The sequence below is a fragment of the Canis lupus genome, chromosome 37 (genome assembly GCF_003254725.2).
Source record: "Canis lupus dingo isolate Sandy chromosome 37, ASM325472v2, whole genome shotgun sequence".
Taxonomy (NCBI): Eukaryota; Metazoa; Chordata; class Mammalia; order Carnivora; family Canidae; genus Canis; species Canis lupus.
In genome coordinates, this window is record NC_064279.1 from 15,412,067 (window position 1) to 15,438,425 (window position 26,359).

Consider the following 26,359-nt stretch of genomic DNA (forward strand, 5'->3'; position numbering starts at 1 on the left):
ATTTAACGGATTGAGCCACCCAGGTGCCCCAATATATGATTTTATTATTGATTTCTGACTGATTTATTATTGATTTTTTCTTTTTGTTTCCAACTTGATTGGCATCTTTAGAACACTTATTTTTTATTTCACTTTTTGCCTCCTCAGTTTGCCAGCTTCCTTTTTATCTTCTTCTATTCTTTGATGATGTTTCTTTGAGCTCCTTTTGAAAAAGAGGTCATGTCTATAATTTCTTTGAGGTCATAGAGAAGTATTTATCTGAGCATTTCCTCTGCTTCCTTGTGATGTATATCCTTCATCTTCCCTGGCTTTGGTCCTTTCCTTCTTTCTTTTCTTCTTTAGGAGTTCTGCTCTAGTCCTCTATTCTTTTCTCTTTGGTTATGACTCCACGCCCCCTGGGAATAGCTGTTTGCTAAAGCCTAGTGCAGGAGGAGAGGGAGTAGCAGCAGGGAGGGAGCAGGGAGTCAGAGTCCCATAGCCTGTTTATGTTTGTTGACCTATTCACTCTTCCCAGTCTGTTCCTCTCCTTGGCAGAGGCTATCTTACTGGGGGAGGCGGGGTCGGTGGAACTCCTTGTAGAGCTCCTGGGAGCTCCATGTGCTGAGCAGAAGTTTGCCCTGCTATCTTCCATCATCTCCTTTATTTCACATCCGAAAAGTCCTTTGGTCAGTTCAGATTCTGAGGAGATACATTTTGGCTCAGGGTTTTCAGTATTCAGCTTCACAGTTTTGGGTAGCTTGAAATTAAGACTGTTTCTCTTTGTAGGGCATGTGGAATAGTTTTTTTCCTCTATTTTTTTTTTTTTATTCTTCTGTTGTTGTATATGAAGAGTTTATAATCTGGGGCATGGAAAAAAACCAGTGACAAGCTTAAGACAGAAAGTGAGAGGGAGGGAAACATTTTCAGTTCTTGGAAGTATGTTGACCATTACACATTTCTCTTAGGTCTTGTTATTGTGGCAACAGCCTTGGATTTGTAGAATGGATGAGTAGGTAACAATGAGGATCTCTTGACTAGGAGCCTTCACTGAGTTATCCACCACTAGGTGGAGATGACTGGTGTTGGGCTGTTTGGATCATTGCTTCAGTGACATTTGTGGTGATATTTGGGCAATTCTAGAATATAATGCAATGCCTAGAATGCAGATAAAAGAGCTAAAGAGAACTGATATCCATGTACTTGTTATCTGAAGTTATGGGATTAAAAAAACCTTAGAATCATCTTTCATTTCTAAAAAAAGCTGTTTAATATCTCCTTAAAGAATAAGCAAACTAAAATAACTTTTTAGTTAGGAATTATAGGATGATCAGGCGTAAGACATAGAGAAAGGAAAAAGCAGGGTGCCTGGGTGGCTCAGTCGGTTAGGCATCTGCCTTTGGCTGAAGTCATGATCCCAGGATTGCTTCTCCCTCTGCCCCTCACCCCACTCATGCTCTCTCTCTCTCTCAAATAAAGAAATAAAATCTTTAAAAAAGGGAAAAAGCCTCATTATACTATTACTTCACTCATCCTTTCTGATTTTGGATTGTAGTTTAGTGTGCATATTCAAATTATTAGTCATTTCAAAAATATCTTCTGGTTGTAGATATTATTAGTCATCCAAAAAGGCTAAGCGTCATTACATGGCCTCAGGATTTTTAAAATTGTGCATAAAAATAGAGCAATTTATAATAATGATCTATTTTCCTTGATGAAAAAGTAAGAACCCTGAAAAAGATTTTATCTTGTTGGGCAAAAAATGTCAAATTTTGATATACTGTGACACTGGTCTTGCTTTTCTTCAGATCCACTGTTGGTGTTATCGCTTATGAAGTCCACCTTCCTGGGTGCAAATAAATTTCTTAAACAATAGAAGAAGGTCAGTGAAAAAGGGATTTGGATTTCAGAAATTCATTGTGAATTCAGAAATATATTTTAAAATAATTATCAAAACAGCTGAGATTGATTCTTCTATCCATGATAGTTTTGGTGATTGAAAACCAGTATTTGTTTAAAAAAAACAAATTTAAGTTTCTAGATTATTCCAGTGAAGGGCATGGGATGGTGTCACTTATCATGTTCTTTGGAAACCAGTTATCAGCCGTGGCAGCTCCCTGTGGGGTCTACTTTACCTTGTGCCACACACACCCTTCTCTGTCCTTATGTAGCTCCACAGAAAATCAGTGCTTGGGAGGGTTTTGTTCGTCCCATGCCTTTAATCTTCTGTTTCATTAGCTGTCTAGTTTGAGAGTTAAATATTTTGGTAATAAAGTCATCAATAGTTCAAATCCTGTCTGGTCTATTACTGTTTGTTATATTTCGGAACTTTTCTTTTCCATACTTTGGCGTTCTCCAAGAACTTCTTTTCCCTTTCTAAGTTTTAGTCTTTTAATAGAAATGGACTCCTACACCAACACTGGAGTCTAAAAATGGCCTAATAAGCCTGCTATTTTTAGGGAAGGAGAAAGTTGCCTTTTGTTCTCTCTGTGCTTTTCACTTCCTACTTGTTCTTTAGACGTTTTTCCCCTCTGGTCTTAGTTGTGAGAGCTTTCTAATTCCAGATGCCTTTTCCTTGGTCATTTCTGGCTCCATTTATCTCATATTTGAAATTTTTAATGTCAGAATTAAATTGGGCTTTTCTGTTTCTATTATTGACAGGTATTTTGGATTCCTTTCCCTCTAATTTATTAAAATTATGAAATATTATATGTAAAAGAGTGGAAACGTGTTTTTATAGTTTAAAGAGTAATAGTTAAATAGACATTCATATATACTTACCGTGTGGGTTGAGAAACAGAACATTACTGTCTTAGGAGCTCCCTGTATGCTTCTTACCCAACACATTTCTTCCACCCCCGCTTTCCCCCCAGGTAACTTCTCATCCTGAAGTTTGTGTAGGAGATTTGGGAGTTGTTTTTTGTTTGTTTGCTTGTTTCCAAAAAGCAACACCAAAGACAAACCCAGCAAAATAATAATAACAGAATTTTCAGAAGAAAATAAAATGTGGATACATGTTTATTCCTTGCATTTCATAACAAAAGAAAGCTGTGTAGATCATAAGGAGAATTAATACTGAAAGGGTTCAGCTGTTCATGCTGACTTACTGAAATTAGAATTAGAGTAAAATGAAGATTTCAAACGTATATAATGAAAATATTCAGTAGACTGACATCCACCATATCTTTGTCTGATGTTCTAGGGAACTATTAGAAATTTCCTACATTGGTTTCTCATTTCTCATTTTCTCATTTTCATTGTAGTTTGAGAGCTCATGACTTCTCTTTACCTCTTTGACTCCTGATCCTTGAGGATACATACTAGTAGCATTTCCATGTCTTAACAATTTGTTATAGAGAGCCCATGAAGAAATTATGCATGTGCGCGCATGCGCGCGTGCACACACATACGTTCCTTTCATAGAGCTCCAGGTACAGGTTGAAATAGTAAAGAAGCCTGCCCTTAGAGTAATTTTACTATCACATCTATTCTCATCTCCCTCCCTCCCTCCCTCCCTCCCTCCCTCCCTCCCTCCCTCCCTCCTTTCCTTCTTCTTTCTTTCTTTCTTTCTTTCTTTCTTTCTTTCTTTCTTTCTTTCTTTCTTTCTATTTTTTTTAAGAGAGAAAGAGAAAGAGAGAAGCTGGAAGGGGGGCAGAGATAGGATCTTAAGCAGGCTTCACGACCAGCACAGAGCCTGACTTAGGGCTTGATCTCAGCACCCTGAGATCATGACTTGAGCTGAAATCAAGAGTCCAACACTTAACCAATTGAGTCACCCAGGCACCCCTTCCTTCTTCTTTCAGACATACATTTCCACTCTTCATGTGCAGTCTGCCTGGTTTGGCTTTCAACTTTATGGATACTTACTTAAAGAAGAGACAGAAAGTAGCCTGAGTCTCAGTTTTCTTGCTGCCGTATATTGTCTCAGGCCTCGCCTTCCTTACCTGGGGCTGAGCTCTGCTGGTGGGACCCTCAGGTTCCTGTGGATTCCTCACACTGGAATGTGATGTGCCATCTTGTCTTTTGTTTCTTCTGAGCTTCCTGGCTTGTGGACTCATCAACAACAGAATTTTATTAGGATACCTCTTCTGTGTAGGTGACAATACCAAAAACTGTGGATACAGTATGGGACCTGACATTTCTATGGGATGGTAGTTTGGAGAGTCTCCTTTGCTTATCTGGTGTTCACGTACTGGTGTGATCTCTAGACTCCATGCATTTCAACTCCTGAATATTCTCTTGGCCGAGTTTTGACTCTACCAGACTACTAGCTTCTGGATTTTTCTCTGAATGTAGTCCATTCCATTTTCTATCCCTATTGTGAGTTACCAAACTTGGATGTGAATCTGTTCACTTAGGATCTTTCTCCTTCCTTATCATTTCCAACTCATGATTCTAGAACTTACTGTTGGTACTTAGTGAATTTGCTACTATGGATCACCAGGGTTCTAAAAATGTCTGGTTTTAAGATTAAACTAAAAATAGTTTCTCTGAAAGGACCTAAATAGCATAGTTTCTCCTTTTTTCTGTGTCAGTCTCTCTGGGATTTGGCTGCTTCTAGAATCTTGTAAAGGTTTTGCTTTTGATCCAAACATTGAGAGGCACTTTAATTGTGAACGTGGATAAGATTGTCTACCTGGACTTAACATTTTAAGACAACTTAATGAAAGTTGTTTGGCTAGAGGAAAAGCCTGTTTATAGAAATTGTCTTAAAATTCTGTTGTTTTAGATATGTGGTATTCTTCTTTTCTCTACCACCACCTATTTGATTTTAGCACTGACACATTATATACATTAAAACAGAAGGAGTGTGTCTGCCTATAAATTATTTTTTTAAGATTTTATTTATTCATGAGGGACACACAGAGAGAGGCAGAGACATAGGCAGAGGGAGAAGCAGGCTCCTTGCTGGGAGCCTGATGTGGAACTCAATCCCAGGACCCCAGGATCACACGCTGAGCCAAAGGGAGACGCTCAACCACTGAGCCACCCAGGAGCTGTTGCCTATAAATTATTTAAAGTGACTTTTAAGATATACATTTAGAGAATTAAATGCTGATAGTTAATAATTTGAGTAGCTTTTAGGAGATAAAAATTCAATTTTAGGGCTATGCAAGATGTCCAGGCTATATAGTTAGACTGCAATAGATTACTCATCTGTAATCACTATTTTATACGTGTCCTTCAAAGTGACATGAAATGCCATCAAAATGCTTATCAAAAGCTACGTAAGCAGGATAAATACTTACTTTTCCCTGTTATCTTTGGTTTTCGGTATTTTTGCAATAAAGCACGTTAGTATGACTTTCAGTTTTTGAGTTATTTTTAGTTACAATCAAGTGATGGTTTTGTAATTGTTATCTGATTTTTAACACACCACTTAAATAGGTTGGTGTTAACACAGATATAACTTAAGCAATTCTTAAATATTAGCTCTTAGGTTAGTTTCTCTTTTATTCATTATTAATCTAATCTGTAGAGAAACTTATCACTTAGCATCTTGAAAATTGAGATGTTTGTTCCTTTTTGATTGAGGTATACAGAAATGTAGAATTAGGAAAAAAAAAACCCATAAAGAGGCTTTTTACATATGTATGGGATACGGAACTTTTCTTTTAGCACCACTCTTGAAAATGCTGGCCGAAGTTATCCCAGTACACAGCAGTTTATTATTTCATAAAATGTGTACCAAATAGATGAGAAGTGTGCATTAACAAGCCCCAGCTCCCAGGTTAGCTCAGGTATATTTTTAGGGTAGGAGATGATGGTAGTCATACTCACTTTCACTATTTTAAACTTGGAAGTGTCCTTAGGGATCCTATAACCCAACATTCCTGTTTTTTGTAAGAAAACTTACACAATATAGTTTCATAATATTATTGTTCCACAATATTAGGGACTTCTCCAAGGTCTCAGAGACAGTGTCAGAGCCAGGCTAGGAATCGGATCCCTGGATGCCTCTTTACCCATTCATTCATTAATTGATGTTAATTCCTTCTACCAGCAAATACATCTGGGTGTTATTTAGTTCAGGCATTCTTTTATAACTGAGGATATTACCATGAACAAAGTGAAAAAGGTCAGGTTAAGCACTCTAAAGAGCTACACCGAATCTGAAAGCCCATACCAGTTAGAAGGAATCCCCTTTCCACAGAAGCCACAAACGAATGGTTTTTCTGATAAATTATATACTCTTCAAAGGTCTGTTACCTTGCTATTACGTTGATATGGTACATAATTTGGAAGAATGAAAAATTCTCTGGCTAGAGCAATTAATTTCGGAACTCATTATTTTTGTTTAACAATCAGAGGCCTAGTGGATCGTTTTTCCTTAAGATTTTTTAAAAAATGTGTTCATGAGAGACACAGAGAGGGAGAGGCAGAGACATAGGCAGACAGAGAAGCACACTCCCTGCGGGGAGCCCCACTGTGGGACTCAATCCCAGCACCCTGGGACCATGACCTGAGCCAAAGGCAGACAACCACAGAGCCACCCAGGCGCCTAGTGGATCATCTGTTGATGCTGTGAAGTATGGGATGAATTTGAAGATCATTTTTCTAAGTGGTAATTTAAAAAATGGGTGCTATTTTAATAGTAATTTTGTACTTGCTTGAAGAAGCCCTTAAGTTCTCGTTTTCCTCCTGGTCTTCTTGTTGCTATCTGTGTTCTTGTGCGCCAGCTTAGTTTGCTGTTACGGCAGAAGCATGTTTCTCCTTGCTGCATTGTGACAGTTGCTTGCACACATGTGCTATTTAGGAAGGCCTGGGGTTATCATCTCTAAACGTCCCTGTTCTATGTAGGAAGCGTCCCGCGATCGCCTATAGAATGTTGCTCTCCTGCTTCATGCAGAGCAACCTAGGATGACCATTTCCGATCCCTTTCCTTTATCGCACTGTGCAGTCCTGCCTGTCAGTCTGTCCCGCAGGGCTTGCTCGGTGGCGTTGGGGCTCAGGTTAGCCAGACACTGTCCGGCCTCAGATTGGGTGGCACCAGTGAGACAAAGGGTTAGGCTCCTCCCGGGGAGGACAGCGCCCAGGAGATCGCCGTGGCCCGTCTACAGAACTCTTAGTCTCCCTGAACTATTAAAAGAATGTAAAATTGCAGAGTTCACACTGGCACTTGCATAGCAGATGCTAGGACAAGTATCTGTGATTTACAGTAAAACCATTTGAAGAAATGGAAACGGTTAAGTAAAAATTCCATCGTCTTGGCTGATGCTCTGTTTGTCCCGCCTCTGTTTTATTTGTTTCTCCTCCGTCTTCAGCCAGTAATTGAATGAGTGAAGGAAAGTTAAGGCCACCGGTTTTCACCTGCGGACCGCCTTGCCTTCGCCTTTCCGCTGGTCTCTTGCTGTTCTCTCCTGCTGCTAACATTAATTACTTTGCAGATGGCTCTAATTGGCCCAGTTAGAGAACCTCCTCTGCGCAGCCCTCCCCGGCCCTCCAGACTTTGCTTCCGAGGAGCCAGGGTGCGCCTCCTGCATGCTTTCGGCTGCCGCACACCCGAGTCTGGCTTTCCCAGTCTGAGGTCCTGACCCCGACGTGCCCTTCTTTTCCCAGGTTACATCTCCGTGCTGAGCCCCGTGTCCTGCCAGGGCCCCGATCTGCCTTTTTCACAGCCCTGCCCCCCGGGACGGATGCCCTGGCCCAGCTGGACTTGGAGCTGCCCCCTGGATAGGCCTCCCTGGCCTGCGCCCGGTTCCCCTGGCTGTATCACCCGCTCTTTCCCGCCTATGGTTCCCTATTTTGTCACAAATCTGACCGTATTTTGTCACAAATCTGCCTAGGCCTTGCTTTCTTCTTGAAAAAATTCCTGATCGTCTTAGTTGGAATGAGTTTTCCTCTCTGGGGGCAGCCTGATGCTTTATTATTCATACCAGGCGACCTGTGGCCTTGCCTTGTTTTAGGTAGGAGATTATAAACACCTCGAGGGTATGGACTGTGTTTCTCCTTGGGTCCTCACCCACTCCCTCCAGCTTGAACAACCTCCAGGTGTTCAGGGAGCGGTGGGAGGACCGAGTTGAGGGGACAGAGAGACGATCCGGCCACTGCTCCCCACATGGTTGCTGAGGGTGTCGATGGTGTCTGTGATTCCCTTCCTTCCTGTCCCGAACCTGGTGGGTAAATAAACCCCTATTCCCCACCTTCTTTTAAAAAATATCGTATGTGTTGTGGCTCATTTCAGAAGCTAATATATATTCATTGTAAAAACTTTAGGGATTAATGGGTGAGCCAAAGAAAGAAAAGAAAAACCAATGACGGTTCCACAGAAAACAATAGCTCACTGTTATGTTTGAGTGTGTATCTTTGCAGATTTTTTCCTTTCTGTATTGTAAACATACTTTAAAAAGGTTACCAAACATAATATTCTCTTGTTTGCTTTTTTCACTGAACAACGTTGTAAATATCTTTCCTATTGTCTGTAAAACCACGTATAAGTAAACCAGCTCATACCTACATTGTCTTCAGAGAATCATGGGTGTATATGTGTGAGTGCTCTTGTCTGGTTATTTCTTCAGGATACCTTTAAAAAGTAGCACTTAGGAGATTATAAAAATTTATGGATTTAAAGGGTGAGTATGTTTTTAGGACTTTGATAGCTGTTGCCAAATTGTCCCCAGCAAGGCGCACTAATACACATTCCCAACAGTAATGCGTGGAGTGCTCGTTTTTTCTAACTCTTGCCAGCTCTGGCTGTTAATACTCATTTTTACTTTCTAAACCGATGGGAAAAATTGGTCTCTTATGGTCGTTTTAATTTACAAGTCCTTTATTACTAGTGCAATTGTGCATTTGTATATAATTGAGGACCATTAGTATTTCTCGTTTTCTTTTTCCCCCCGTGAACGGCATTTTGCACATTCTGTTTCATTAATTGCCTGCCCACATCCTTTGCCCATTTTCTATTGAATTGTTTATCTGTTTTTACTTGGTTTTAATTTTGGCTCCTTATGTTAAGGGTTGCAGCCTTTGTTTTTCATATATTTTGCAGATTTCTCTTTTTTTTTTTAGCTTTTCTTGAAATGTTGTTTATGGTATTTTTTAACTCATGAAAGTCTGAACATTTTTATACAGTCTTATTTGTTGTGCTTTATAATTTCTGGATTTAATATTGTGCTTAAAAAGGCCTCTTCTTCCTAACACTCAACTGTATTTTTATAGCATATTTATAGCTTTATTTTCAAAAATATAAATCTGTAATGCAAATATTTTTAGTTTGGTATAAGACATGATTAGAGGTCTTTCCCCAAATATTAAGTCGCTTGTCCCATACATATTTATTCTTTAATCTCTCTTTCTTTTTTTACCAATTTAAAATGCCATTATTTTTATATATAAAGTTTTTGATATGAACTTGAATTTCTTTCTGGGCTTTCTGTTCTCTCCTTTGAGCCATCTGTCTCATCAGGTCACTGCTGTGTAGCTTGGTTATTACAATAGTAATATAAATATAATACTAATATCCTATTGTAACTCTTTTAAGAAAAATGTTTAGGTAGTCATAAACATTTGGTCTTTAAGATGGACTTTGGAATAATTTTGTTGAGTTATAAAAATTTACTGGATCTTGCTTGGAAGTAACATTAAAGTTATAGAGTATATGTGCATCTATGCATCTGTACATACATGTTTATATATCTACATATATAACACATACATGGAATTCATTTCTGTTTTTGTCATTGTTCGTAGGAACTTTTCTCCTAGACCACTACTAGGTGGTTTTTGGTGATGCACATAAAAACGTATTTTGTTTTTGCATATTTATCTTGTAACCAGCTATCTTATTTAATGCTTAGTATTTCTGATAGATTTTTCCATTGGTTTCCTTTTTATTCTCTTGACCATTTCATTCATACTTGGAAAGAATGGAACACTGTGTAAACATATGTGCAGTTTTTCTGATTAACTAAAAAATGGAAGAAGCAGGGAGTTCTCCTGGGACGTGGCAAGAATTGGTTTTGGAGGAGAGCTGCCTGACCTGCACAAGGTTCAGGAAGGCAAGGTGGATGATGGGTCCATACCCACTCTTTACGATTTCACTGTGTGTGATGCCAAGTTTAATAGCGGTAAAAAGAAATGTTGGGCAAGTCAGAAGAGAACCCGCATTGGCAATATTCAACACGCCGTAATATTCATTATTAGCTTTAAAGTTGTGCATCAGAGCATTTCAGTTATGTGCAATTGTGTTCAAGAGGTATGCTGTTTTTATTTGGACTCCATTTCCCCTATGTTTAAAAAAATATATATTTTAAAGGTTTTATTTATTTATTCACAAGAGACACAAAGAGAGAGAGGCAGAGACATAGGTAGAGGGAGGAGAAGCAGGCTCCATGCAGGCAGCCTGATGTGGGACTCAGTCCCGGGACTCCAGGATCATGTCCTGGGCTGAAGGCAGATGCTCAGCCGCTGAGCCACCCAGGTGTCCCTAAAAATCCTTTTTGTTTCATGATCTGTGGGGTAAAACCACATATGTGAGAATACCTGACACTCTGTTATGGAGGAATCCTGGAATTTCTGGCATATACTTGCAGAGATATTGGCAGCTGCAGTTCGGAATGGGTTCGCCACTTCGTGTGGTCAAGAAAGAAAAATTAAACATCTTTCATTTTTATTTAATTAAAGATGTCTATTGGTGCTACTTCCTCTGAAGGGAACTCTTAATTGGCTACTCTCCTTGGCTCATCAAGCCAACCTGGATGGTGGTCCTCAGCTTTCACATCTCTTCAAGTTCATTCCTCCTTTCTCTCCTCGCTCCTCCTTTGTCTATTTCCCTCCCTATTAACTTGCAGCCCTGCCTGGGTTCCCTGTTACATTAGGCTAGGGTGTTCTGAACTGGATTATGGTGCACAGGGCCATCACCTATGAGATGCAAGAGCGCCTCCGCATTAAAATTTTGGCCGCCACCTCTTATGTGATTTAGGAAATCATTAAATTCCTGTTGTGACCCTCAAAGAGGTTTACACCCCTCCATCCTGCTTCTGCTAGGAGTGTTCTCCACCTGCAGCTCTCCTTCTATGAAATATGCCCACATTCCCAGCCCTTGCCTAGCAGGCTGTCTTTGTTTGATTTAACACAAAGCTTCTTTTCAATCTGTAATTACTTTTACCCACTTAACATATCATTTCTACTCTTTTAAATTCCAACCTCTTCATGCCTACAATCCTTTAGCACAGCTTTAAAGTCTTATTGTATTGTTTACACTCAAAGGATTATATATTTTCTAGCTGAAACACTTTTTATAAAAATTATTTTAGGTGGGATGATTAATTTTTTCCTAAACCCTAAGAAAAGTGGCTGTTGAAAAATCATTTGACTTCTAAGCCTATTGTTTCCAAAAAAGGAAAGCAACATAAGGACAGAGGATAATTATAAGGGTACAAACTTATGCTTCTATGAATGTACTGAGTTTAAATTCTGTGTCTCTCTTCATTACAAGTTATAGTAATTATTTGATGAATTAAAAATATGTATGTGCATGGAAGGAAAAAAGAGAAGCTTCTAGTGTAAAAAGGGAACAGGCATGGTGCTTCATTGTACAGCGCTATTATGCTCAAAGCCCCATGAAGTTGTGAATCTCCATAGTGACCAGCGTTTGTTATTAAATGAATGAATGAGACCTGGTGGAGAGGGCAGCAGGGGACTTCTTGAGTGTATCTGTCAAGGGCCACTGGGCATGATCAGGGCTTCCAATATTGAGAAGCTAAACCCTGTCAAACAGAAGATTATCAGATGGGTGAATATACATTATGAAAGTGGAAATTAGTGGCAGTCTTGTTTTTCTAGACACAATTTAATTTTTAACTCTTTGTTTACATAAATGTTTGCTCTGTTCCCATCCCAATTTTGAACACATATGGAAATATCTTATGGGTTTTACTACTGAGGACTGAATTAAAATATTTGTGCTACCATTCATTTAAGAATGAAGACATCATGTGACGAGCATAGCTGGTCAAGACCTGACAAGTCCATAGTGAATGTGGATTTAGAGCTTTTTGGCTTCCACATCTCTGACTGCTGACTCCTCTCCCACTATCTCTCTGGATGTTTTGCACTTAGAGAGAGAACCTAAGGGGACTACCCAAGATTGTCCTAAAACAGTGGCCCTATAAACATAATCACAGAGGCCAAAAACAACTGGAGAAGGAGACATACTCACAGACTGCTTGCTTAGTAGCATCTCAGCTTTAGGGTATTTTTTCATTTCATAGACTAACCTGACCTTCCATATAGAACTTATGTATGTACCTTAAATTTGACTTTGAGGTGGGGTAACCATGTATCCTAGACCTTGGTTTGCATCTCTTGTCCTGTCTTATTAATGTGCCTCTTTTCACTGCCCAAAATGGCCTGATTTGGATGATAAATTATATGACCATCCAGATGGTAAGCTTTGGTGCTTGCTACTATTCTTGACTTTTCCCTAGCTTCGCTGGTGAAGGAATGCTCTGTTGGACTTTAAGTCCTGTTAGAAGAGCTCATTTTGTTCCCACAATTTTTTAATCAGAGGTATAAATTCTGAGGGCTCAACATATTAATTTCAGTGAATGTAGATTGCAGAACTGGACTTCTAGAGACTGGTAATTTGACTTTTTTTTTTTTTTTTTAATAAAGAAGTAAATGACTTTTGACTCATGTAGACCAGATGATTTCCTTGTGGTCTAGCCTTTGTCTTCCCTAGCATTTTTCCTCATAGCCCAAGGCCCTGACCTTTACTTTATCTCTTTCTGAACAATTCAATTTGCTTGATTAACCTTTCATGACAGCGTTATCCAAAAGAAAGCATATAATTCTTTCTTTAGATTAAGGGTTCAAGTTTTTTCCCAAAAAACCTAGGAGTCATCCACTCTTTTTGGTTAATAAGATTTTTAGGCACAAGGGATTCCTGGTAAGTAACTTATCGCCAGTGATTAAGCTCCTTGGTTTCTTCATAATGAGCCTCCCTAGAGTGAAAGTTATAAACTTTTGGAAGTTTTGACCACATGGCTATTCATGTGCTTACTTTCATTAGACACATAAATCTCAAACTTAAGGACTCCAACAAATATATTTACATAGGAAAAATTTCCCCAAGGCATATTTCTCTCTTTGTGTGAATTTCCAATGCTTAGATATTGTAGCAGTTTTCTTTGTATATTGCTGTATTTGCTGGTGATTCTGATATTCTTTGAACATTAAATTTCTAAATTTTTCTTTATGATAGATCTTGGCATTAGTATAGTTGAAACCATGTTTCTGTAACAAAGATAAAATCTGAGATTTAACACTATAAAATTTTATCTTTTATTTTTATTTATTTTTTAAAGATTTTATTTATTTATTCATGAGAGAGACAGAGAGAGAGAGAGAAAGAGAGAGGCAGAGACACAGGCAGAGGGAGAAGCAGGCTCCATGCAGGGAGTCCGATGTGGGACTCAATCCTGGGACTCCAGGATCACGCCCTGGGCTGAAGGCAGGCGCTAAACCAATGAGCCACCCAGGGATCCCCTATCTCTTACCTATATTATGGTCCAATACAAGTTGGGTGGCTTTCCTCAGAAGCTCTTCTCCAGATCATGATGTAGGAACTAGGTTGCATCTATCTTGTAGCCATGTCATCTGGGGCACGTGGCTTCCAGAGTTGCCATGGAAGAGAGAACTCGGAGAATCATGCATGGAGTGTAATGGCCCACACTAGAAGGGTGAACATTACTACCCTCTGTATCTTATGAGCCATAATTCAATCTCTTGGCCTTAACCTCACTGCTGGGAGAAGCATTGAAGCATAGGTTTACTGTGCTAGGAAGCGAAAAATGAAATGAGATATAGTGGCTACATCGCATCATTTCTACCACAGCTCCTTTCATTGGTTTGATTCTTGGCTCACTTGTCATGTTTTAATAGTCTTGCCATTCTCCTGCTCTTAGACTTCAGCTTCTTCAAGGTGCTTAGCCTGGCCCTTCATATTTGAGTAAAATCGCATTCAGCCTGACTCTAGAATTCATGTTCTTCTCAATACCACAGTGGTATAGATTCACCATTAAAGTGCAGAGTGAGGAAGTTCAAGAGAATTTCCTTACTCTGGTTCTTCCACTCTTTCCCACCTTGCTTTGAACTTGCATCCTACAGTTATCCCTTTACTTCCAAGGATCACCCCTCTTTCACCAGATAACTGGCATGAGAGGCATTGTGGTAGCCATGTCATAGCTTTTCTGTAACTTTAAGAATTAGAAAAAGCATGTTTATTTCAGAATTTAGGGCGTTCCCCAGCTCCCTTTTATCAATTCTCACAAGAGATTAAGTACCAATTGGCTGATCAACAAAGCAACTTGACCATTTATGCTTGGGACCACACTTGCCAGATAGGGCAGCATTGGCATGTCAGAACATTCCGTTTCCAACAGGAAATTCTAGTGGGGCAACTAGTAGAAGCAGAAGTGGGGGGAAGGCTTGAAGAGCATCTGCAAGCAGAGACTGCCAGACAGCTCCTTCTTAGGCAAACGGAGATGGAGATTACCTGCTTCTTCCCCACTGGTGGGGCCAGAGACACACCACCACATAATTAACTATTCATTTCTTCTTTCCAGTGTTACTTGTTCATCACTGAAAGATCTGACTTCAAATGACTTTAAGAACATTATAATTAATTAGTTTACATTTTGTTGTTAATTCACTTTCAGGGAGATTACAAATGTTTGCTCACTTGGCCAGTATTGATTAAGGGCCTACTATGCGTTAGGGATTATGCCACATATTGGGATGTTGTGGTGAGCAACAGAAACAGTGTTAAGGGAGAGAGTGCCATGGTCAGACTGGAGGAAAGGATGGAGCAAATGGTGAGGTGGTGCTTTTTATAGGAGGTGGAGGGTGGAATGGTGTGATGACAGGAGCATACAGTGTTATGTCCAGCTCACTGTCTGTCACAGACTCCTGTAAAAGTCACTGTTTTTCTTCTTTAAGACTCCCAAATGCAGGAAATGTTAGAAATAGTCATGTCCATGGTCAGGGGGAGAGGGAGGGAAAGCCCTTTAAAAGGGGTAAATAAGATAATTAAAGTGACCTTTATCAGATTTGACAATTAGTAGTTAGAATGCTATTATATGCCCTTATCATCACAAGCAAATAAATTTGTTTTTAACTCTTAGACATGCTCCAGTAATCCCGTGGTTGAGAATTTTGAAAATAATGAATTACCTGTAGAGAAAGGTAATTAGAAGATAGCTAGTGAAACATCTCTCTGCCTTGGTGTTGTAGAAGCATTCCTCAGAGAAATGTTACCATCAACAGCCCTGTTTATGTATATTCACCGTGCTAATAGCTGACTTAATTAACTAGAAATGAAAGAAGTTTCTGCACCCTGTCAGGTATTTCCAAGTACATAGAGTTAAGAATGGTCATTACTTTAACTATTACTTAGGTTGTTAAAAGGGAATGAATAGACGTACCATAATTTGTTTTCAAATGTAGAACATCAGTAGATACACATTTGATTAATAATTTCAATAGAAGTTGTCTAAGGCGCCAGCATCTGCCTTATTTCTGTGTTGTAAAGGCACACATGGGTCTCTCCCTCCACGGACTGGCTCTGAGCTGCCTCCAGCTTTCCTCACCCTGGCATGTTAGACCTGGGTCAGATGCAGCTCTCAAAATGATGCAAAATCATTGGAAGTATATATTTCTTTTAAATAAGTAGTCAAAATTTCCTAATAAGAAAACCTACACTTAGGCAGAACTAGAGAAAATAGAATGTCAGAGTAGGAAGGGACCTGAGGAATCATCTGCTCCAGCCCTTTTGCAGAAGAGGAAGTGGAGGCCTAAATTTAGGGCATGCATCTGGCTCATACATAGTAGAACCTACTTTTTGTCCTCCACTTACCCTTAGGATGAAATGAGTTAACCTCTTTCTGGTCCCTAGCACAGTGCCTAGGACCTAGTGAGTGTTCAGCACATGTGACCTATTGTTTGTCATCAATATTTCTAGTGGCAGAGCCCAAAGAGGAACCCAGATGTCCTAATAGTGGCTCTCTCTGAGGCTTGTATTTTGTATTCCCTACATTGTATACGGAGAAGAGTATTTGTGGAGAAGTTGAATTAAAATAAAAACATTGGGGATGCTTGAGTGGCTCAGTGGTTGAGCCTCTGCCTTCAGCTCAGGGCATGATCCCAGAGTCCCCAGATCGAGTCCTGCATCAGGCTCCCCACAAGGAGTCTGCTTCTCCCTCTGCCTATGTCTCTCCCTCTCTGTGTGTCTCTCATGAATAAATAAAATCTTAAAAAAAAATAGTGGCAGCCTCATTGCTCATTGCTGAGCACGGACTTGGTGCTGAGTTCTGGGCTAAGCATTGTGTGCATCTAACCTCCAAAATCCCATGAGATTCATACTCTCTATTGCCTTCGTTTGACTCAAGTAAAGTCTGAGTTGGGTAACTGGCCTGTGGTCACAGCAGTAATAAAGCACTGGGCTAGGCTTACGGCCTACTTTGTCTGATTCAAAGTCTTTACTGTTGACTGTTATTTTATTCCAGGGGTTGGCCAACTATGGCCCACGGGCCAAATCAAGCACACTTATTTTTGTACAGTCCTCAAGCTAAACATGTTTTTTACATTTTTAAGTGGTTGAAAAAAATTAAAGAAGAAAAAATTTCATGACATGTGAAGATTCATGAAATTCAAATTTCAGAGTCCATGAATGAAGTCTTACTGGAACATAGCTACACTCATTTGTTTATATTGCCCGTGTCTGGTTTTGTGCTACCTCAGTAGAGCTGAGTGGTCATGACAGAGACCACATGCCTTGAAAAGCCTAAGATATTTACTATCTGGCCTTTACTCTATACTTCTCAGTGATTATATATTGAGATTCCAGTTATTTAGAGCATAATTATGGGCTTTTTGTAGGGTCTGTCTCCTCCTGTTACCTGCCTTTTCTCTTTGTTCCATGTTAATTAACCTATCACTCAAATGATGCTTAGTGTCTAAATTTTTATCTTTACTTAATTCTGCTCTGTTATACAATTTATCCTTCCAAAGGACCCATTCTGACAGCATGTTCTGATTGTTTCACTCCACTCTTCTTAAGGCATCATTTCTACTCTGATTCTTGAGCACAGTTTATCACTTATGCCCCCATGTTTTTAAATAGCTGATCTCTATATAAACTCAGTATGAACTGAGTTCACCCTTATAGTATCTATATGTTATCTTTTTAAGAGGGTGAGAAATGATTTGTTGCTGGATGCCATTCGAAGTTTTTGATGAGAACATGTTCATAACCATGGACTGTGTTTCTTTGTGGTCTACCGGCCTTCTGCAGCAGCCATCTACTGAGCTGATTATCTTTAAACCTCTAAGTGTCTTAGATGCAGAAATCACTCTATTTTCTTTTCCTTGTAGTGGTTTGCTGTCTTCTGATTATGTGGAGATCCATTACGAAAATGGGAAGCCACAGCACTCTAAGGTACAGTTAAGAACATTTGGAAATCCTGTAGCATAAACATACGTGCTCATAGAACTATTCATTGCATGCTGCATTGTTTTGAAGTTTCTCAATAAGATTATCTGTTCTCTTATACAACAGTGCTATTTTTAAATTTGAAATAAGTTTAGAAGAAACTTACTAAAACATACAAATGTTTGAGATAACATTAGAGATTTTGTATATTCGGACCAATAAAGAAATGTTTATTGTTTTGGTTTTAGATATAGCATCTTCTGTAAATGAATGGTATAAAGAGCTATCCAGTTCCATAGCAATACTTTCAAGTAGTAGATCACCAGCTTGTGGTCACAGTGTGTGACCAGACTAAAATGGCTGTTTTGTCCAAGTGACTTTGGTGCCTGAGAGGGGCAGAGGAGAGGTGGGGGAAGGGAGATTCAGGGAACAGTATCCTTCTTAATCTTCCTAAGAGTTCTGGGAGATGGGTATTATTATTATTTCTGTTATGCAAAGGAAGGAAGAAATTGAGGCAGAGAGAGGGCAAATAAACATACGCAAGGCCATCATACATTGTAATAGGTAATTGGGTACTCAATCTCATTTAGTTGGAGATGAACTATTCTCTTAACAGAGTGTCAATAAGGAGAAAGTGGGTTTAGATGAAAATGAGATTATTTGTATGTAAGGAAGCCAGTGATCTCCACCAGTTGGGATGAAAATCCTTGGAATGGCTGCATTCAGATACTCTGGTATGTAGGAAACCCACAGAGTGCCACTGAGCCTAAGCAGTGTCCACGGAGCAGATACCATGGGCATAGGAGAGGAAACAGGGAAGCACAACACAATGAGAAACATTGGGCTCTTTTTTCTATAACAATTTTATTTATTTATTCACAAGAGACACAGAAAGAGAGGCAGAGACAGAGGCAAAGGGAGAAGCAGGCTCCCTATGGGGAGCCTGATGTGGAGCTCGATCCCAGGACCCTGAGATCATGACCTGAGCCAAGGCAGACACTCAACCACTGAGCCACCCAGGCATCTCTGGATTTTTTTTTTCCTACATCGCTAATGAGTATTGGCACAGAAGTGGGCCTTTTATAGGTGGGCTTGCTGGGTTGTGTAGCACAAAGAACATGTTTTTTTCAGTGCGATAGCTTCTCGCCAGGTATTTATGGGTGGCCTTAATTGTAAATACCGCCTGGGGGGTATGGAGTTTCCCAGGAATTATAACTGTCCAATTAACTGTGGGCACATCTGTAATTCACTGGGTGTTTTAAACCTTTGAATTTTGTGCCACAGATTAAGAACTCCCTGTTATTATCCTTACTATCCTGTCAGTTCTTGCCTTAGGCTGCATCAGGGGGGTTGTTGAATCTCTTGAAAAGTTGATGCTGTGGAAGGCGAGCAGAAATGCTAAATCAAGCACGGGAACAGTGCTTTCTGGCATTCGTACAAACCAAAGCTTCCGTCAGCTATGCCAGTGCCCCGAGCGCTGCGGATGCTGAATCATGAGTCTGGAGTAGAGGAGACAGCATGGGAACTTTATAGACTCAGCAAAGGAGCCACCTTTGCAGGCCACAGTAACCGGAGTCAAACTTCTCACTAACAAGTTCAGTCAGTTTTTCTTTCTTTCTTTCTTTCTTTCTTTCTTTCTTTCTTTCTTTCTTTCTTTCTTTCTTTCTTTCTTTCTTTTTCTTTCTTTCTTTCTTTTCTTTTCTTTCTCTTTTTTTTTTTTAAGAAGCAGAAGAACTAATTGGCCTCCAGAGGTCATTTGAGGTCCCAAAAGGAGGCCTGATTAATCAGACACATCAGAGCTCGTATCAGTTGCAACTAGAATTTAAAACAAAGGGTATTTCAACTCTGGCAAAGCAAGTGTTTGTTGCAGTTTGTTTTTATGTTCCTTACTATTCTCTTATGTTCCTTACTATCCTCCCATTTTCCAAGTAGATCATCTACCCAGACTTACTTGCATCATATGTGATGAATTAATGGTTAACAGTCTGTTTTTTTATGTGTCTGTATTTGTATATACACCCCCTAAAACCAAGATCACATGGTGCACACGAACTTGAAGCAGCATTTTTTAACCTAATAACATTATGAACATTTTAGCATGTATTAAATAAGCTTCTAAATTTTTATTTCTAAAAATGCATAATATTCTTTTCCTATAATTTATTTTTTATTTTTTACTTATTTATGTTTTAAAGATTTTTACTTATTTATTCATTAGAGACACAGGACAGAGGCAGAGACACAGGCAGAGGGAGGAGAAGTAGGCTCCCTGTGGGGAGCCCGATGTGGGACTTGATCCCAGGACCCCAGCATCACAACCTGAGTGGAAGACAGACACTCAACCACTGAGCTACCCAGGTGCCCCTCTTACAATTTATTTTAAAATCCCATAGCAATAGAAATTTAGATTGCTTTCAGTCTTTTACTATACAAATAATAGTAAGGAAAGGGTTGATACATTTTTTAAAGATTTTATTTATTTATTTATTTATTTATTTATTTATTTATTTATGAGAGAGAGAGAGAGAGAGGAGAGAGTACAGAGGGAGAAGCAGAAAGAGACTATGTGGAGCTGATGTGGGACTCGATCTTACGACCCTGAGATCATGAGCTGAGCTGAAACCAAGAGTAGGACTCCAACCACCTGAGCCACCTGGGTGCGCCTCCTGAAACACTTTGAACACACCTTTAATAATTGCTTAAGGATTAATTCTGAGAATGGGATTTTCTAGGTCAAAGCCTTTTCCTTAAAGGCTTTCGGTTCCTACTGATAGTTTTTCTTTCTGAAAGTTTGTTTAGATCCACATTCCCTCTACCATTACATACATATTTTTTAAAACTTTTTTTTTAACTTCACACTGCTTTCCACGTTAGGAAAATCTTTGTACAGAGTACCAGTGAAGGAAATTAACATGTAAGGATGGTGAGATTAATTAAACTTATTTCACCTAGTATGCAACTTTTCTTCCAAAGATTTCATACTGTTTAGACAAAAGTGCATGCACACACACTCTGTTATTCACTAGAGATTAAAAGGATTACTCCTAGCCTATTTTGCTTTGACCTTAAGTATAAGTATGGACATTTAAAATATCCTGCAAATGAGTTCAATCAGAATGATGAATCCACACTTTGAAGAAGCTTGTCTAGGTTTTCCCACCTCACCACCACCTAACCCTTCCCTAGCTAGTTCCCACTTCTTAACCAATAGAGGACAATGTCTTAGGTTTTTATTTTTATTGGATGAAAGTGGGTTAAAAAGACATTTTTTTTTTCCGGAGAGCCTGGGTAGGTCAGTTGGTTGCGCTTCTGCCTTCGGCTCTGGTCATGATTCCAGGGTCCTGGGATGGAGCTCCGTGCCCTGCTCAACGGGGAGCCTGCTTCTCTCCCTCTCTCTCTCTGCCCCTCCCCCTGCTTGTGCTCGCTCTGCCAAATAAAATCTTTTTTTTTTTTTTTAAGGACTTTTTTCCTTGTGAAGCAAAGATAGGAACTGGAGAGGTCAACAATTTAGTAATCAATATAAAATAGGTACCAGGCATCAGTCAATGAATATGGAAGAATTTTGCTCTGCATTCGACAGAACAATCACTTTGGTTAGAGTTCCTAACCACACAGTGCTTTGCACACAGTATATGATAAAACAAATTCGATTTGTTGATCAACTTTGTTGATGAAACTATTAAAACTGAGTTAATTTTTAGTATTCTTGTAAAAGAATTATGTATAGTTATGATAGTATAAGAGTACTTTTCAACTGTAACATAGTTCTATTAAGTCCCTTTTAGGTGAAGCAATACCTTTGAGTGCTTACTAATACCTTGGTTTCAATTCTGCCTGTGAAAAGAAGTATCAACTTGACAGCAGCTGAGAGGGAACAGATAGATGCTGTGCTCCCATCTCCACTTCCCTTTATTACTCTTTATCATTATTGGGTGGGGAATATGTCCTTTCCTAGCTCTGTTTTCTCACCCCGGCCTCTTCCTGTTGCCTTGCTCACTCCTGCTCTGGGAAGGAAGAGCCACTTAACTGATGGGAAGGAGATGAGTATGTCAGCATAGTTCTTAATCCCTTCTTTTGTGGGTCTCACCTCCCTGCAGGAAGAGGTGCAATCTCTATCCTCTTTCACACTCTCAGTTGCACAGTAGCAGCCGTGTGTGTGTGTGTGTGTGTGTGTGTGTGTGTGTGTGTGTTGGTGGAGGGGGGGTTGTTCCATGTTGTCTATCCCTGGGTGGGTAAATGTAGCCAACTCAGGGCTGCAGCATTAGCAGGCCCACTGGATTCTCAGCTAATCCTCTCCTCCCGCATACCACTGTCAGAAATGGAGGTACCCCTTGGATCTGTTTTGGTCCTGGATCACTTGTATGGATACCACTCCACACACTCCAAGATACCTATAATCTGAATGCTGGACAGTAGTAAGTGCTGGGGAAGATGTGGAGAACTAGAACCCTCACATACTTCTGGTAGGAATGTGAAATGGTGGTGCTGCTTTGGAAAACAGGTTGGCAATTCCTCAAAAAGTTAAGCATAGAGTTACCTTAGGGCCCAGGTGTTCCCTCCTGGGTAGATATCTAAGTGAACTAAAAACATATGTTTAAGCAAAAACTTGTACGTAGATGTTCACAGCAGCATTATTCGTAATTATTCAAAAAGTGGAAACAACCCAAATGGCCATCAGTCGATGAATAAATAAGCTGTGCTACATCCACACAAGCGAATATTAATCAGTCTTAACAAGTAAGGAAGTACTAATGCATGGTACAACATGGATGAATCTTGTAAACATTATGCTAAGTCAAAGAAGTCAGCCACAAAGGACCATATATTGTATGATTCCATTTTAAAAAAATGTCCAGAATGGGCAAATCCATAAAGACCAAAAGTAGGGTATGGTTGCCAGGGGCTGGGGGTAAGAAGGAGTGGGAAATGACTGCTCATGGGTACAGGGTTTCCTGTTGAGGTGATGGACGTATTCTGGAATTAGTGGTGATGGTACAGGACAACTTTGTGCGTGTACTAAAAACCACCGAATTACACCCTTTACAAGGGTGAATTTTGTGGCTTGTCGCTTATATCTTAAAGTAAAAAGAGACCCTCAGGTGGGGAATGGGGGTTTATTTACCCACTTTCTCAACAAACGTGAATCCTTTGCACCTCTCCGACTGATCTTGTCACTCAGGCTCATGAATAAGTCATTTGTATTCATTAAACAGATACTGATTCAGCTTCTTGTGATCTAGTCTCTGTTCCAGGTACTGGCTGTATATCAGTGAACCAAGCAGATAAAAATCCCTGCCTTGGTTCTTTGCTTTATCACTATAATCACATCATCCTCCTGGAAGTTTTTGTACTTTTTTTTTATTATTATTATTCGAGTCATCACCACAGCTCAGTTCAAGCTCACTTCTTCCGTGAAGTGTTCTTGGCAGGGATTTGCTGTTGGAGGAAATGGCCTCTGTGGGCATAGCTCCTGGCTGGGAAATGGAAAAAAAAATCATGAGAGCAGACAACACTGGTTCGTCACAAAGCTATTTTAAGTTTGAATAGGATAATTTTGTATGAACTATTAAAAATTTATGTAGCATTGGTACAGCTAAACTGTTCTAATACTTGAACATTTTTCTCCTATTGAGTTTAATGAAGATAAATAATTAAATGGTATTGGGGTCTCAAGTTCCCTGAATCTCTGAAATATTTTTTTCATTTCTTTATGCTGCAGTATTCAAATTCAAGTCTATGTGCCCGGTTAAAGATATCTTTTTCTCTTTTGCTGCCAGCCCACTGATGTGTTAAATAGATTAATAGACCCTGATGATTGAAAAGTGTGAATTTAAGGATATGTGTGTAGAATAATCACTTGCACATTATGTCCTATTTTATTATTATATTCAGAAGCTGGATATTTTATATTTTTATATTAAAAATATACATGTTTGTGAGCTTAGGCCCATGTAGTTTCTTTCCAAATGTTTATCCAGATGTTTAGGGGTTTATGAGAGTTTATCCTTTAAAAAGATTTATTTATTTATTTGAGAGAGAGAGAGAGAGCAGGGGCAGAGAGAGAGAGAATTTCAGGCAGACTCCCGGCCGAGTGTGGAGCCTGACTCAAGGATCCATCTCCCGACCCTGAGGTCACTATCCTGAGATCACGACCTGAGTGGAAACTGCCCACTGCGTCACCCAGCACCCCTAGAGTTTATGGGGGTCTCTTTATGATGAAGATAATAAGAACTGGCTGATTGAACTTTATTGAGGAGTAGATGAAATCATTAAACAGAGACACTAAGGTGGGGCAGTTTTAAAATAAATTAAATAAAAACAATAGGTTCTATTTTCCAATAGGTTGTATTTAAAGTGAGTAGAAAGAATCAGACTATTTCTGTCATTTGATTGATAATACCAGGGAACCACCTAGGTTTTCCTCTTTAGGTGGTTAGCATTGGACTCACAGAGCTGTTTTCTGGTGAGGAAGTGTTTTCAAAGATGCACATTCAGTCAGTGTCCCATTATTAGCAGGTGTGGCCTGGTGGTTCTGAGTGGCCTTCTGAGCTTGGCAACCTTGTGGAGCAAAGTTGCCATTATTTGAGCATTATCTGGCTTGTGGAGTGTTCAGATGTGTGGAAGTGGTAGGTTGGGGAGCATACTTACTAGGATTTTTAAGTCCCTTTGACTAGCCAATAACTTCTACTTATCAGAAGTTCTATTTTAAAAAATTTAAATAACTCACTGACAGTTTTGAAACGAAAAGTGCTGATGCCTGTGTGGACACACATAGACTTGTGTCATGCACTGGATGAGTCCATTGTGTTCTCCTGCCTGCTACTTGCCTAGTCACAGATCTGTGATGAGCTCGTAGGTATTGTCTCGAAGAGGCTGGCCAGTGCTCTAGAACTGTCCGAGTCCTTCCCAACTGGAGAAACACTAACTGGGAAGCCTGAAAACGTGTCATTCAGTTTGGATTTTGCTTTCTTTAATAGGGCCCTTTAGCACTTTGTCACTGTCACCCAATCTCTACATGGAGATAGTAGTTACTATGAGACGGTGAGTGAGTGCTCAAGATGGTTAGATCCTTGGGTGGAAGGCAACCCCAGAGCTGACTCTCCAACATCACCACTCATGAAGCCTTCTGGGAGTGGCCCCTCTCCCTTGGCCCCCTCCCATTATCCCTGTTACCCAAGAGGGAATGCCTCTTTTCAACTATGATTTATTTAATATGAAATACTTTGAAAGGTTACTTTGCAATGGTATTTATATAATATTGCATACATCTGGAGAGTTACCAGATAGTATTTTTATGCTAATGCTTTCTTAAAAACTTGTCATAATTTTAGTAATAAGAAACTCAGAAAATCCTTTAATACTACCAGATACTAATATTAAATTAGAGCCTGCTGAATTGCTCATAGTGCTTAATATAACTACACAATCTAGATATCCCAGCTTCCTTATGATAATAAATGTCAGGGATTGCATGTTACCTTGAGTCTTATTTACGGTTTAGAGAATATGATGATTTACCTTCAAATATACAGAGAACTGAAACAATTCCTTCAGATAATATCCTACCTTAATTAAAACAACTAACAATGACTTTTACATGGAGAGACCATCAATCTTCAGTTTCTAATGTGAATTAAAAGAAAATCTAAGAAAGGAGATGGAGATATTTTCTAGCAAAAAGAATATTTTTAGGAAAATCTGGAAAACATAGCTTTTCTTAGAAAGGTCAAGGAAATATGACAGTGTTTGCTATGCACTTCTAATAATCACCTGACTTAAGAGAGCCTCTTGGTGTGATACAAAGTGCTAAGTAACCAGTTTGATGGAATTTGCAGTTACCTATGGTTGTTTTTAGAATCATGTGAAGAGTGAAATTTAACTGCAGAATATTGACCTGGATTCACAAATTGCTGAGATGCATGATACCATTTGTCCTTATAAGGTCCAGTGTTGAATATGCAAATAAAACTTGTCATATTGCATACAAGTCAGTATTTATGTTAAAGGTTGCCTTTTGAGAACCAAACCCCATACAAAAGCAAACTTTTACAAAATATTAACAATTTGATTATAATACCAAATTGAGACAACCAGCATTGGAAATGTGTATTATAGTTTCTAAGGGGAAGCAAACTGAGTTGGTTGAGGAGTGGTCATTTGATATTTGGATAGACTCTTCTGTCACTGTAAATAATCTCTTAGGCTATTGCAATACAGTGTAATGAACACTGATCAAAATGACTGTAAATCATCAATGAAAAGTATGTTCAATATATTATATTTAAGAAAACAAATAGGATGCTCTGGTTCAACAGTGTGGATTCAGTGCTTATATTTATCTCTATTCCCTCCCAACAACCTAGTCAAATACCAGTTAAAGAATAAAAAACGATATAAACCTACAAGGACAAAGGCAAGAGAAGAAAAGACTGCAGACAAGAGGTATCTGTAAACTTTTAGGAGATAGAAAGCAAATGGAAGAGGGGTAACTGTCAGGTTTGAGTTTTTCCTGTTCTGTTAAGTTCCATTAGGGGAAAACCAAGAAGCAAGCCAATTGAAGATCCAGGAATTGAAAGCACATGAAAACAGAGAGGCTGGTTGAAAGTCTACAAGAGGGTACTTAAATCCCTGATGTACTCCATACCCCATATAACCAGGCAGCCGTCCCTTCTCTGCTTTGATAGAAGAGTTCTGTTTATAGAGAAAAATGGAAAGGAGTGAATTATCAGAGAAATAATAAAAGTTTCCTAGAACTGAAGTGCATGCATTTTCTTGATTAAAAGGTTTGACCAAGTGTTTAGCACAGTGAATAAGCAAGGCACGTCTTGAGATTTCATGAAAATGGAGATGAATAAAACTCTCTAAAGTTTTCTTGAAAGGGGAAAATTATATTTTATAAAAATTATCAAGGGGTGCCTGGGTGGCTCAGTCAGTTAAGCATCTGCCTTC

General features: G+C 39.3%; 1 protein-coding gene across 4 annotated transcripts in view; it reads left to right on the top strand.

The window, feature by feature from the left end:
* Positions 1 to 26,359, top strand: part of ADAM23 (ADAM metallopeptidase domain 23) — a 187,474-nt gene that overhangs the window by 87,399 nt on the left and 73,716 nt on the right. For all 4 annotated transcript variants that reach the window (XM_049106474.1, XM_025441631.3, XM_025441630.3 and 1 more), the window contains exon 4: positions 17,353 to 17,416. In XM_049106474.1, the coding sequence (XP_048962431.1) occupies positions 17,353 to 17,416 (64 nt within the window). The remainder of the gene's footprint in view (positions 1 to 17,352; positions 17,417 to 26,359) is intronic.